The 13,877-nt window shown below is 37.8% G+C and overlaps 1 protein-coding gene across 3 annotated transcripts in view; it reads right to left on the reverse strand.

Moving 5' to 3' along the window:
- Positions 1 to 13,877, reverse strand: part of TARBP1 (TAR (HIV-1) RNA binding protein 1) — a 64,418-nt gene that overhangs the window by 33,570 nt on the left and 16,971 nt on the right. For all 3 annotated transcript variants that reach the window (XR_004346209.1, XM_032608441.1, XM_032608440.1), the window contains exons 9-12: positions 12,747 to 12,836; positions 8,721 to 8,862; positions 3,914 to 4,013; positions 2,811 to 2,983 (exon numbers count right to left, since the gene is read on the reverse strand). Coding sequence is in view for 2 of the 3 variants with exons in the window: in XM_032608441.1 (XP_032464332.1) it covers positions 2,811 to 2,983; positions 3,914 to 4,013; positions 8,721 to 8,862; positions 12,747 to 12,836 (505 nt within the window). In the remaining variant the exon portion in view is untranslated. The remainder of the gene's footprint in view (positions 1 to 2,810; positions 2,984 to 3,913; positions 4,014 to 8,720; positions 8,863 to 12,746; positions 12,837 to 13,877) is intronic.

The raw sequence follows: 13,877 nt of genomic DNA on the forward strand, positions 1-13,877 counted from the left end.
ACCACAATTTTTAAAAAATAAAAGCTACCTCAGTAAGAAAAGTTCAAAGAGACACAAAAGATCAAGGCCAGAAAACAAAAGCAACTCAGGAAAAAACTGACAGCAACAAGGATTACAAGTGGATATTGTATGTGGATATATCCACATATATTGGGTTGGCCAAAAGTTCATTTGGGTTTTTCCATAAGATGGTATGGCAAAAACGGAACGCAATTTTTGGCCAACCCAATATATTATATGTAGATATTGTGACACATTCAGCAAGTAGTCAGTGATTAGGCTAGTTACTTTGACCCATATAATCCAAAGCAACAAAGGGAGAGTTACAGTGTAACTATAAGTACGTTTCCTCAAATATTAAAATAAACATTGTACTGGAACATCATTTATTTAGAGCTTTAAGCTGACAGAAGCAGCAAAGACCATTTAACCAAAGTTATGAATTAGGCTTTAGTTTATTTTGAACATTTTAGGACATCTTTGGGGGAGTTTTAAGTAAAACGGGTTTTCCCACATAAGCCATTATTGCTCATAAGTAGGTGAAAATGTGTTTGCATTTCCCAGGAGTATGTTTTAATTTTACATATCTTCCCTTCTGCAGCAGACCCAGGCTTAGCCGAGTATCCTTGTATATACTATATAAATAGCTGTAAATAGTTGCTGGAGCACGGCAAATTCAAGTTTTGCTTTTTGGAACTTTCTGGAATCTTTCCCCTGAATATTTTCTGCCCATGGTTGGTTGAATTCATAAATACAGACGGCTGACTGTACCTAGTTATTTCTGACTTTACCATTATGTGTTCATTGACCCTTGTACTAACAGTTAATCCTAGATTATTTACTCATTAATAAAATGGAAAAACTCGTTTCCTCTTCCCCCATCAAAGAAATCCTTTCAGGATTTAGATCTATTTAAAGTTCGTTAAATAGATCTAAATTAGCAGATGTAAGCTATTATATATAGAATGGATAAACAACAAGGTCCTACTGTATAGCACAGAGAACTATATTCAATATCCTATGATAAACCATAATGGAAAAGAATATTAACAAAAGGTAAATATATGTATAACTGAGTCACTTTACTGGACAGCAGAAATTAACACAACAGTGTGAACAGCTATACTTCAACTAAAAAACCATAAAGTTAATTAAGCTTATTATGGTTTACCAATTATCTGGAAGTCAGTTACTATCAAAATTACACACTGATTTCTTTGGCTCTCGCTTGTAGTATAATGAGAGATGCAGGAGCATCAATGGGAACTTACATTCTGCAGATGAGAACATAAAACGTGTACACAACTGCTTAGAAAACCAATTTTCCAATATGCACATACTCTAAGAACTGGTCACTTTGGCCCCAGGGGCACGCATGTGCCCTGGAGAGACACAGGCCTAGAAGAGACACGTAGACAAGTGTTCAAGGCAGCGCTGTACACAATAGTAGTAGACGGAATGCAATCCAGTGTCCAGCAACAGAAGAACGCATAACTGTGGTGTCATCACACAACGGAAGGTAACACAACGGGGAAAACGCGCAAGTGTAAGAAAGGACACGCACGGATGATTCTTAGAAACCTGCTACGTGAAGAAGTTACAGAAGGCTTCTTACAGTAAAGTGACATTTCTATAAAGCTCAAAAGCAGGAAAATGAGACCATATATTGCTGAGGAGCATCGATGTATGTGGTAAAACCATTTTTTAAGTGCATGGAAGTGATACAGATAAAAGTCAAAATAAGGAGGCAAAAGGCAGGGATTGAGGAGTCACAGGTAAATCCCTTCTTAGCAGCAAATGCCGTGGTGGTGCGTTCGTGGGTGTTTATTCAATTATTTTGCATCATAATTACATATAACCATCACACGTTCTTGTGTGTATCAAATATCACGATTTTCCAAAAGGTACCTGTAACCCAGTCCTGCACTTGAAGGCACTGAGTCTAGTGCTTTCAACAGTCAAGACATGTCAAATGAACCCAAATTTATGCCCTTAAAGGAGTTAAAAGTCTTATAAAAAGTTACTGTTACGTGTACAGCATTCGGTTCTGCTACCATTACCAAAAATACCAGAACTTGGAAACAAGCTTTAATATTTCACAAGCCTATATTAAAACCTAAACTTCCACATTATCCTCAGGTTTAACCTAATACCAATGCTTCTCTAGAATACTCTTTTCTAAATAGAAAATTTCTAAAATTCCAAATGAAACTGGTCAGAAAGATTGGGAATCAAGGCTTACCCATCGATATTCTCATATCTGATGTCCATGGGTTTTCAACTACTGTTTTATATAAATCTTAGTTTAAGGAACGAAGAAAGTGTTCAATGCTTCCATCTACCACCCCTGTACTTCCTGGATGAAGTATTTTCTACTTAGAGGTGCTGAGGGATGAACATATTTAAAAACAAATAATTATAAAATTATTGCTATTCTCATGCTTTACTTTCTGCAACATCCAGCAGCACAGTGGCAATTAGAAATGGATCTTGGCTTAAAACATGTATGAAATAGTGATCATTTTCAGTAGTCTGGAAATCAGTGAGAGCCCATTGGAAAAAAAAAAAAAAAAAGAGCAAAAGCAAATGCAATCACATTCTAAAATCAACAGCGAGCAACAAATGTAAAACATTAAAATGTCAGCTCGGTGAGGGCAGTCTGCTACTCTGCCTCTGCATCCCCAGCACCAACAGGAGATACTCAGTAAATATCTGTTGAATGCACGAAGTTAAAGGGTCAGGAATTTCCTCTCATTCTGAGTACCAACGATATATCCAGCAAAACACCAACAGAAACCAATGATCCTCACCATCTTGGGTACCGGAACCTTGCAACAAGCAAGTGTGCAGTAACTTCAACAGCAACTGCAGGCATCTGTCAGTTTTCAGCAAGGGCATGTAGGCATTTGTACCAAACTTCACAAGGGCATCCAGGAGAGGATCTAAGAATATCCTTAATACATTCTGTGTCCTCCGCTTTTCACTAGACATTAAAAGACACGCCCAAATCAAGCATTTCAAAAGCAAAAAGAAATTGTTTTCCAGCTACAGTCGTAGAACTGGTTAGCTAATGATTCCATTGGACAGAATTACTTTTAGGGATGATCCAAACACCTAGAACCTATTAGGATGGACCTTTCTGTTTGTGCTTTTTCAGTGGGTTCAGCGATTCACTGGAGGAGAAAGCACAGGAAGTAACACAACTCTGTTCTCAACTCTGGGCACAGTACGAATGAAATCCTATATCCGATTTACTGGCAAATTACAATGCTGAGACCTCGCTTCCATATCTCAAAAAAACCAAAAAACAAAACAAATACATGCCAGCCAAGGAAATGAGATATGTTAACAAAAATATATACGAAGCACTGAAGATTTGTGAAAAACTGTTGTCACTAACTTTAGTACTAAAACTTTGTCTAGAAAAGAGATTTGATGTTAATCAAATTAATTGTATTATCATGCAAATGTGTACACTACCTAATGAAGCTGCTTACTGCAACAATTATAATCTGGTGACAATCTGCTCACGTTTCTCAAAATATAGATGAGATTGTTCTATCTTTATTACCTTTTAAAAAAATAACACATTTTACAAAAGGGTAAAATCCAGTAAATGTCTTTACCTAATCTTATGCTAGGACCTTACAACCCATTCTTCTAATATTCTCATACAAGACCTGTGATTCGTGTATACAGTTTTTTTTTTTTTGACCGTCTCTAGTTTAAACCTCTCATCCTATGAACTTATTGTTAATTTTAAACATTTTTAAAGTATACTGCCAATGTTCTAGTTCCTTCCTTGAATACACTGATCAATTCCATACCAATCATTGAAAAGTCTGAATATGTACCATAAATCTGATTAGCCTTTTTTAAAGAAAGTTTTCTTTTCAAGTTTAGAAACACTTACCTATATTGACTCTTCATTCCTTCCACATCTATGGCCAGCAAGACCATCACAGCAACAAGCTTGGCTTCAAGCCAATCAGGCATACAGCAGTTTTCTCCTCCTTAAATAACAATAGTTAAGGTTTGCAAAGCATTATCAAAATCCTTCCAAGATGATGTTTCAAAAATAACACAGCTAAATGATTATGTTTTATCCATATTAGAGGAATACAGCTGAGAAGAAATATAGTAGAACACCCCACAGCATGGCTCATTGTTACATACTTAACTGTGAACACAAAGACATCTCTGCACGCCGACTACGTGCCATGCACTGGCCTCAGTGCTGCAGACACAATGGTTCCTGTCCTCACGATACTTAGAGTGCAGAAGAAAAGAGCATTCATCAAAGAATATGCAGAGAAATGTAAAATGATAACTGTAGTGAGTGCTCTAAATGGTGCAAGTAGAGTGTATACTGGGAAGTAAGACAAAGTCACTCTGAAGCAATGACAGTTGAGCTGGGTATAAAAAGCTGGGAAAGAATGAGGTAGGTGAAGGGAGACATGACCTTTCCAGGCGGAAGGAAGTACATGTCAGGGGCCTCCAGCAGGGGAGAGGCACACCATATTCCGGGAAAGGGCTGAAGTAAACAATAGGAGGGAGCACCAAAGATGAGGTTACAGGACCAGGCGGGAAAGACCAGGGACTTCGTAGGCATGTAACGGGTGTCTGTCTTCATCCCAAAGGCAAGAGGAAGACACGAAAGGTCAAAGTGAATGTGTGTAAAGAAGTGGAGGAGACATCTGTTAGATCCAAGTTTGTATTTTGAAAAGACTTCTCTAGGTACAATGTGGAAAAGCGATTTTAGAGGAAGCAAGAGTAGGTGCAAGGTGACCGGTTAAGACGCAATTCTGGCATCTCAGTTGAGAGGTGAGAGTTCCCTGAAGTGGAACCAGAAAGGGGATGGACTGGATACAGACACCAAAGGCTTTGCTTCTTAGACCTGTGTTCAAACCCCAGTCCTACTCTTTGTTAGCTGTGGGAGTCTGGGACAGACGAATGTTCTCTCCGAAAGCTTAGGTCATCTTCTATGAAATCAAACTAAATAAACCTATGACTTTCCTTGGGTTTATTATAAAAATTAAATAATATATGCAGAGTTCCTAGAACAACTTTTGGAAGACAGAACTTGGTTAACTGATAAAATTATTTTCCTATCACTGAAAGCCAGTTAAAATAAAATAAATCATAGATAGAACATTTCACTTTCATTCTGTTGTAAGATAATACTCTTCATCTCAACTCCCAAGAAAAATTTGCTTAAGGGATCTAGTTTTCCAGCCCAGCGGTTCAGATACTTAAAACATATTTTTAAATATTCTAATAAATTTGGGGAGTAATTTAATATATTTTGATACAAATTAGTTAGAACAGTACAGAAGACAGACAATACTAAAAACACACTCGTATGGAGGGCAACTTAGTTTAAAAATGCAACAAAAGGATAAACTTTATTCTTTAAGATGTTATAAATATCATTTAGTTATCAGTAAGAAATCTGTATTTTTTAGAAAATCTAAAAGTTGGTGCTCTCCAGGATAGGTTAAGTTTATAGGTGTTTATAAAAGTGAATTATTGAAACTTGTTCTCTGAAACATTTTTACTCACATTAGCTTCATATCCCACATTTACATATAAAAACTCATTAATGAAGATTAAAATGAAATCAAATGCCAATTCAGTATTCAGTTGCCTATAATTTCTAGCAATCATATAATCAGATACTTTTTGACCTTGTAGGAGGCAGGGATCAGGTAGGGGTGCTATTTGAGAATGAAATGTTTCCAATCACAATGCCACTTTTTGAAGTCCTAAACAATTTTTCACTTCAGATACTGAAAGGGAAGGCTATAAATCAGAAGTTTAGTGGATTTTTAATGATTTCTGATTTCAAGGAGAGCCACAGGATCAGGCTGATAACATTAGAGTGGCCAGTGGAGGCCACTCCTGCAGAGTTTTCTGCCAAGTCCTCTACCACCACACTAGGGAAATCCAGGCTACAGAACAGTGGGTCGCAAACTGCAGCATGTATTAGAAGTCCCCCAGAGGGCTTGTTAAAACCCAGAGGATGAGCCCTACACTCAGAGTTTCTGATTCAGCAGGTGTGGGATAGAGTTTGAGAATTCACAGTTCTAAAATGTTTCCAGTTCTAAAATGCTGATGCTGCCTGTCTGGAAATCCTTCTCGGAGAAACGACTGGCAGAGAATCCTTTATACGCTCTCCCCCCTTTCTCTCTCTGAGGCTAGAAAAGTGAAAGTAAGCAACAATGGTCTTAAAGAAACAAAAGGTCACTGGCTATCTTCAATCACCTTAATTTACCCCTAAATTATCACTCAAATCTTGCTACCACGAATTCTAAAAACTGAGTGTAATTCTAGAAGATGCAAAGTAATCTATAGTGTCAGAAAGCATACCAGGGTTGGTCTGGGGATGGAGAGGGACAGGGAGAAGTGGGAGACAGGGATTATAATACAAAGAGGTGTGAAAACACTTCGGGGGTGGGGGGTGATGGATGTGTTCATTATCTTGTGATCCTGATGGTTTCGTGAGCATACACAGAGGTCAAACCCATTACACTGCATAGTTTAAATACGTGCAACTTAATGTATGCCAGTCATACTCAATAAAGCTGTTTCTAAAATCCGTTACACAGCTGCAGTATACTACTTTGGGATTATTACACATCTTCAGCTTGGTTACGTTTTAAGTAGGCACATCATTTAACTACAAAATCTTGACTCAAAATATCCTTTCTGATGGACTCTCTAATTTATGTATAAATTTCTTCAAATATATTTCACTTTTTGGTTGATCTTAACATTTCCAAGTTTTGACAGGCTTTTACTGCTGCTTCCGAACTCTATCTCACTTTCTCTATTTCCGAAAGCCTTCTCTGAAAGCTCTCCAACATTTCTGCTTGTTGATGACGCTGGTTTTGTGTGGTTTTAGTTGTTGCTTTGTTTTGCTATATATCACATATATGGTATGGTACATATATATCTACCTAACATATATCCATCCTTATCTCTTAACCATTCCTACCTGGGGTCCATGCTATAGACAGACAGAAACAGATGGATGCCTACCTACTTTCAGTTCCCTGGATGCAAGTTCATCCAAGCCTTGCAGGATACGCCTTCTCCCTTTCCACCTTAATTTCTATTCACTCGTTAGCTGTCACCTCATCTGGTGACCTCTCCTGACCCCCACAGGTCTACCTGTTCTGGATCAGTATTGCTTACCCGGGTTCCCCATCCCAGTGCTTATGGCTTTCAGGGCATTGCGCTAAGATTATCTGCTCACTTATCAACTCCCTTGCTAGACCATGCTCTCTCTGAGGGCGGGGGACATACCTTTTATCTCTGTAACTCCAGTGTCTGGCACCTAGAACTAACATTTGATATATGGTTGCTGAATCATCCGTGTAAAATCTATCTGTACTGACCATGTCAAACCCAAAGGAAAAAGCTCCTTCAGGCGTAGAATCTGATTAAAAACATTTGAGCTGAGGAGTCTTTATATAAAAACAAATTTGAATGTTATATGTATTTTATGCTCAAAAACTCAAGTTACATGTGTGCTTTGGAATTTATTACCTTGTTCTGAAAACTGCCCAGTAATTGATAACTAAACTAAAATTTTATAAAGGCACTTAGCCAAGGGCATTAAGAGTCAAAAATATTCCACACACACACACACACACACACACACACACACACCTCCTTTGCACTTGAGATCAATTTTTTAAAAACTTAACATAGCATATTATATAAACAGTATATTTTAATTTCTAGAAATGTTAAGGAAGAAACTCTAAAAATCTTATTTTATCCAATTTTGAATTATTTAATCAGACTTGATGCTGTTATGTACTGAATTATAAGACAAGTTCTATAGATACTTCAGGGAGTTGAATCTATGTTTACTCTAGTAGGGACTAAAATTTATTTACTTTTATAGGCCTAAGGAAAAAATCTCGCAAGTAACAGTACAGAAAATTTACTAGACGACAAAGAGAATAAAACGTAAAAGAGAAATGTTCTAAGAAGAACAAACAGATAAACTCATGTATTTTGGAAGGATAATTATCTAACCATTTAAGACCTATTCCATGATCAGATTAGAGAAATCGGGAGATGAAAATGACTTGGTCTGAGACAAAGCTAGGAAATTTAAGACACCTTAAATTCAAAGGTGCAATTTACCCCAATTATCACTAATGACTTTAATGATGAGGAAGCATTAGAAGGCAGTCTTAACACATTTCCCTAAAGAAGATGCAAAATTGATCTTTGCTAAGTATCTGGTAAAAAGAAGAAACGAACAAACATAATTTTTCTCCAAAATTACTTTTCATAATCAGTTCACACTAAATGTAATGCTTTGAAAACAAACAAAAGATGAACAGATTTATCTACAAATATTTCCACTACCGAGGCTCCAAAAACACATCTGCAGATCGAGCCAACAAAGATTCTGTACTTATAGAATAAATTAATAAATGGACTTGTGCCTGAGTCCTACCCAGGCAACTTCTTAAAACATTTAAAATGTTTAAAATCTCAAGTTCTAGAACAAATAAGTACAGGTTACGAAACAGTATTTTTACATTCTGTTTATTCACATTATTTGGCTGAAATACAAGTCTGACATCCATAAATTGGCATATATTTGGTTAAGCCTGACTCTCGATCTGAAAAACTACTAAAAAGCTCTTTGAAAATGTTTTGGATATATCAGTCCATAAAAATGATTTCAGACTTACCTTCCCAGGCAGGTGACTTAATATACTCTTGGACTAGGTTCTTTACATAAGCATTTAAAGAGGATGTCTCGTGAAGTCCAATGGAGCTACAAGTTAAGGGTCGCCTAAAACAGCTTTCATTAACACGCAGCCAATCACAGAGCTAGAAAAGAAAAGTGATTACTTATTTTAAAAGCTTAACTGAACAAAGGGTTTCTAACTTCCCTAAGCCAATTTTCTTTCCTCCACAATAAACTGAATTTAAATGACTGAACACAACAAAGTAACAGAACATTTATTGTCATGATTGAGTTCCGCAGATAGCTCAGACAGAAAAGTGTTCGTATGTGTGTGTGTATATACACATACGTGTGTGTGGTGTGTGTGTGTTTTCTAACCTCTTCAAAGAACTTATAAACTTCATTAACAGGCAAGAATTTTTAAAGCACCTAATATAAAATGCACATTTTGATAAGGTGTTCTAACGAACATCTCTACGAAAAATAACTCATTATGCACAACAAATTACAGTCTTAAATTAAAATTTATTCCAGCTTCATATACTAAAACGAGGTATATATTTATTTATGAGAGAACGTAGAATTTGAGATATAAGTTATAATGAAAGTTCCTACCCTTCTTGCAAGTTTATTTTCTATGATATGTGCATTTTAAAATACAGTTGATGCAAATGTAAGGCCAGGACTTCCCTGGTGGGCAGGGGTTAAGAATCCACCTACCAATGCAGGGGACACGGGTTCAATCCCTGGTCTGGGAAGATCCCACATGCTGCAGAGCAACTAAACCTGTGTGCCACAACTACTGATCCTGCACTCTGCAGCCTGCAAGCCACAACCAGTGAAGCCCGGGCACCTAGAGCCCGTGATCTGCAACAAGAGAAGCCACCACAATGAGAAGCCCACGCACCACAACGAAGAGTAGCTCCCTCTTGACGCAACTAGAGAAAGCCCACACGCAGCAACAAAGATCCAACACAACCAAAAACAAACAAACAAAAAATTAGGTTTAAAAGAAAACCCCCCCACACACAAATGTAAGGCCAGACACTTTAAAACTCTTAGAGGAAAACATAGGCAGAACACTCTATGACATACATAGCAGCAAGATCCTTTTTGACCCACCTCCTACAGAAATGGAAATAAAAACAAAAATAAACAAATGGGACCAAATGAAACTTAAAAGCTTTTGCACAGCAAAGGAAACCATAAACAAGATGCAAAGACAACTCAGAATAGAAAATATTTGCAAACAAATCAACGGATAAAGGATTAATCTCCAAATTATACAAGCAGCTCATGCAGCTCAATATCAGAAAAACAAACAACCCAATCCAAAAATGGGCAGAAGACCTAAATAGACATTTCCCCAAAGAATATATACAGACTGCCAACAAACACATGAAAGAATGCTCAACATCACTAATCATTAGAGAAATGCAAATCAAAACTACAATGAGATATCATCTCACACCAGTCAGAATGGCCGTCATCAGAAAATCTACAAACAACAAATGCTGGAGAGGGTGTGGAGAAAGGGGAACCCTCCTGCACTGTTGGTGGGAATGTAAATTGATACAGCCACTATGGAGAACAGTATGGAGGTTCCTTAAAAAGCTAAAAATAGAACTACCATATGACCCAGCAATCCCACTACTGGGCATATACCCTGAGAAAACCATAATTCAAAGAGTCATGTACCACCATGTTCATTGCAGCTCTATTTACAATAGCCAGGACATGGAAGCAACCTAAGCGTCCATCGAGAGATGAATGGATAAAGAAGATGTCACACACATATACAAGGAATATTACTCAGCCATAAAAAGAAACGAAATTGAGTTATTTGTAGTAAGGTGGATGGACCCAGGGTCCGTCATAGAGAGTTGAAGTCAGTCAGAAAGAGAAAAACAAATACCGTATGCTAACACATATATATGGAATCTAAAAAAAAGGGTTCTGATGAACCTAGGGGCAGGACAGGAATAAAGATGCAGATGTAGAGAATGGACTCGAGGACACGGGGAGGGGGAAGGGTAAGCTGGGATGAAGTGAGAGAGTAGCATTGACATATATACACCACCAAATGTAAAATAGATAGCTAGTGGGAAGCAGCCGCATAGCACAGGGAGATCTGCTCAGTGCCTTGTGACCACCTAGAGGGGTGGGATAGGGAGGGTGGGAAGGAGAGTATATGGGGATATACGTATGCATACAGCTGATTCACTTTGTTATACAGCAGAAACACAACATTGTAATGCAATTATACTCCAATAAAGATGTTTAAAAAAAATACAGTTGATCCTTAACGACACGGGTTTACACTGTGCAGGTCCACTTACATGTGGATTTTTTTCAGTAGTAAATACTATGATACTTCATGATCCATGGTTGTACACGTCCTCAGATGAAGGGCAGTTTCTTAAGAAAACAAACATACTCTTGCCATAAAATCCAGCAACTGTGTTCCTCGGTATTTACTCTAATGAGCTGAAAAGTTATGTCCACACACAAACCTGTATGTAAATGTTTATACCAACTTTACTCATAACTGCCAGGACTGAAAAGCAAACAAGATGTCCTTCAGTTGGTGAATGGATAAACAACGGCACACCCAGACAAAGGAATATTATTCAGTGCTAAAAAGAAACGTGCTACCAAGCCATGAAAAGACATGGAGGAACCTCAAAGGCATATTATAGCTTATTGAAAGAAGCCAATCTGAAAAGGCTTCACAACGTATGATTCCAACTGCAGGACGTTCTGGAAACTATGGAGGCAGTGAAATACCTGGGGCTGCCAGGGGTCTGGGGGAGCAAGAGAAAACAGGAATTACTGGGTGAACTGGGGATTTTTCCAGCACGGAAACTATTCTGTGTGATACTGCAACGGTGGACACATGCCAGAGCCCACAGAATGTATGGCACAAAGAGTGAACCCTAATGTAAATTATGAACAGTAGTTAATAATAATGTATCAGCATTGGCTCATCAATTGTAACAATGTACCATGTTTAACGCAAGATGCTAATAATAACAGCCACAGGTGTTGGATGCGGAGGGTACCCAGCGGGTATATGGGAACTCTGTACTTTCTGTTCATCTTTTTTCTGTAAACTTAAACCAAGCAGCTATCTGATCAAACCAAGGGGAAAAGACAATAGTAGCCGTAGATATTTACACTTAGCGTGGGCCAAGCACAATCTGAAACATGTTTACATGCATTTTTTCATTTAAACCTCACAGCTCACACCAGATATCAAAATAAGTTCCAGGTGGATTAACCACCATTTACAAACTATACATATTGATCCAATGAATAGACCTTATTTGGGTACTTGAATAAAACTGACTATTTGAACAAACAAAATGCAAAAAACAAACAGAAGAACACATTTATTGAACATCTGGATAAATTAAACACCAAATACTTGAATCAAGAAATTAATAACATTTTTAGGTGTGATAAGGGCGTATTTCTTAGCAGTATCTTCATCTTTTAGTAGTACATATTTCTAGATGAAATAAGATCTGAAGCAGAAGTCCAACAAAAGGAACTGATTAAATAAATTCTAAAATATTTAATCAACCGAATTTTTAAATATCCCATATTGGGGAACTATTTAGCCAACATGCTATATAATATTCAAATGTAGGTAAAGATGAAAAATAAAATTCAAAACAGCATAATCTTAATTTGTTTAGAAATATCATATGTATTAATATATCATTTAAAATCATCACTCCCAGGACATCTCATCCGGAATCGGGATCTGCCCACTAACACTGCCCCCCCACCCCAAACCGGTCCTTCTCTATTCCAGATACTTTCTGCCCCCGTTTCTCCATAGGAACCTCAGCAGCATTACTGGTTACATCCACTCAAAGCAAATAAACAAGTTTTAAAAACCCCTGGTGACAGATAGCAAAGCAATCATATTTTACATAAAAGGCTAGTAACGAATTCAATTAGATAACAATTTTTCACAAAGTTTTCAAAGATCTTATCATTAAATTATTTTCAGGCTCACCTCTGTCCACAATGAAGTTCCTCGTCCGAAGGACTCCTCTTGTCTCAGTGACATGACAAGAGATGAGACATCAGAGAGGGATACTTTCTCCTGGGGGGGGGGGGGGGGCAGGGCAGTTTTAAAAAAATTACTCATTTAAAAATGTTTGAATCAAACATCACTGAATCAAAATCACTGCAAAAGCAGTCTAGCAGACCACTTACGGTAGAATACTATTTGGTAAATCGAAAGCTACTTTCTAAAAAGAAAACATTATTCAACTTTTAATAGGAAGACATTGACTACAAACATGCAATTATATGCAATTATCTATGACCATTATAGAAAATGAAAGATCACTTCATACATCTAGTTTCCTTAAAATCGAGGTTTCTATCTTAGAGGTAAAACAGTCACAGATCTAAAAGCAAAAACAGAAACAGCCTGTAAGAAATTACTCATCACTTAAAAGCGAATCTTACTTTTCAACGCTGCAAAAATGACCCCGCCTTAAGAAAACCACCCGGGTCTTTTCATTCCCTGAAGGTTGAGCATCTTCAATTAAGATAGCTTGCTCTAAGCCGGGGGTCAGCAAAACCACTCACAGCCTGTTTTGTAAGTGAAGTTCTACTGGAACACAGCCATGCCCATTTATTTATAAATGGTCTATGGCTGCTCTTGAGTAGTTGTGACAGAGACCGTTTGACTCAAAAAGCCTAAAATATATACTAATCCAGCCCTTCACAAAAATGTTTGCTGACCCCTGTTCTCAGCAGTAGTGTTACTGGAGCTCTGTGAAAAACAGAGAATAAAGGTTTTCCTTGAATGTCAATTTCCTGGAAGACGTGCACAAAAAGTACAGAGGAAACCAGGTGAAAGCTTCCAAGAGTCCTCTCCCGGTACGGTCATCCAGCTACCCCACCGACGTGTAAAATGCCTACCAGGGGAGCTCCTTAGAGACCCAGCACCCAGGGTTTTTACTGGGAGCTGGTCACACAGACACCCCCTGCATCGCAGCTACAATTCCAGACCCCGGGAAGGAAAGCAGGTGTTCAGTAGAGACCACACTGTTTGTATGAGTAGTGCAGGCACAGTAGGTAGGATGGTGGGAACCCTCCTGAAATCCAAGTTCCCAGATGCCAGCCAAGGGCC

The sequence above is a fragment of the Phocoena sinus genome, chromosome 16, assembly GCF_008692025.1.
Source record: "Phocoena sinus isolate mPhoSin1 chromosome 16, mPhoSin1.pri, whole genome shotgun sequence".
NCBI classification, from domain to species: Eukaryota; Metazoa; Chordata; class Mammalia; order Artiodactyla; family Phocoenidae; genus Phocoena; species Phocoena sinus.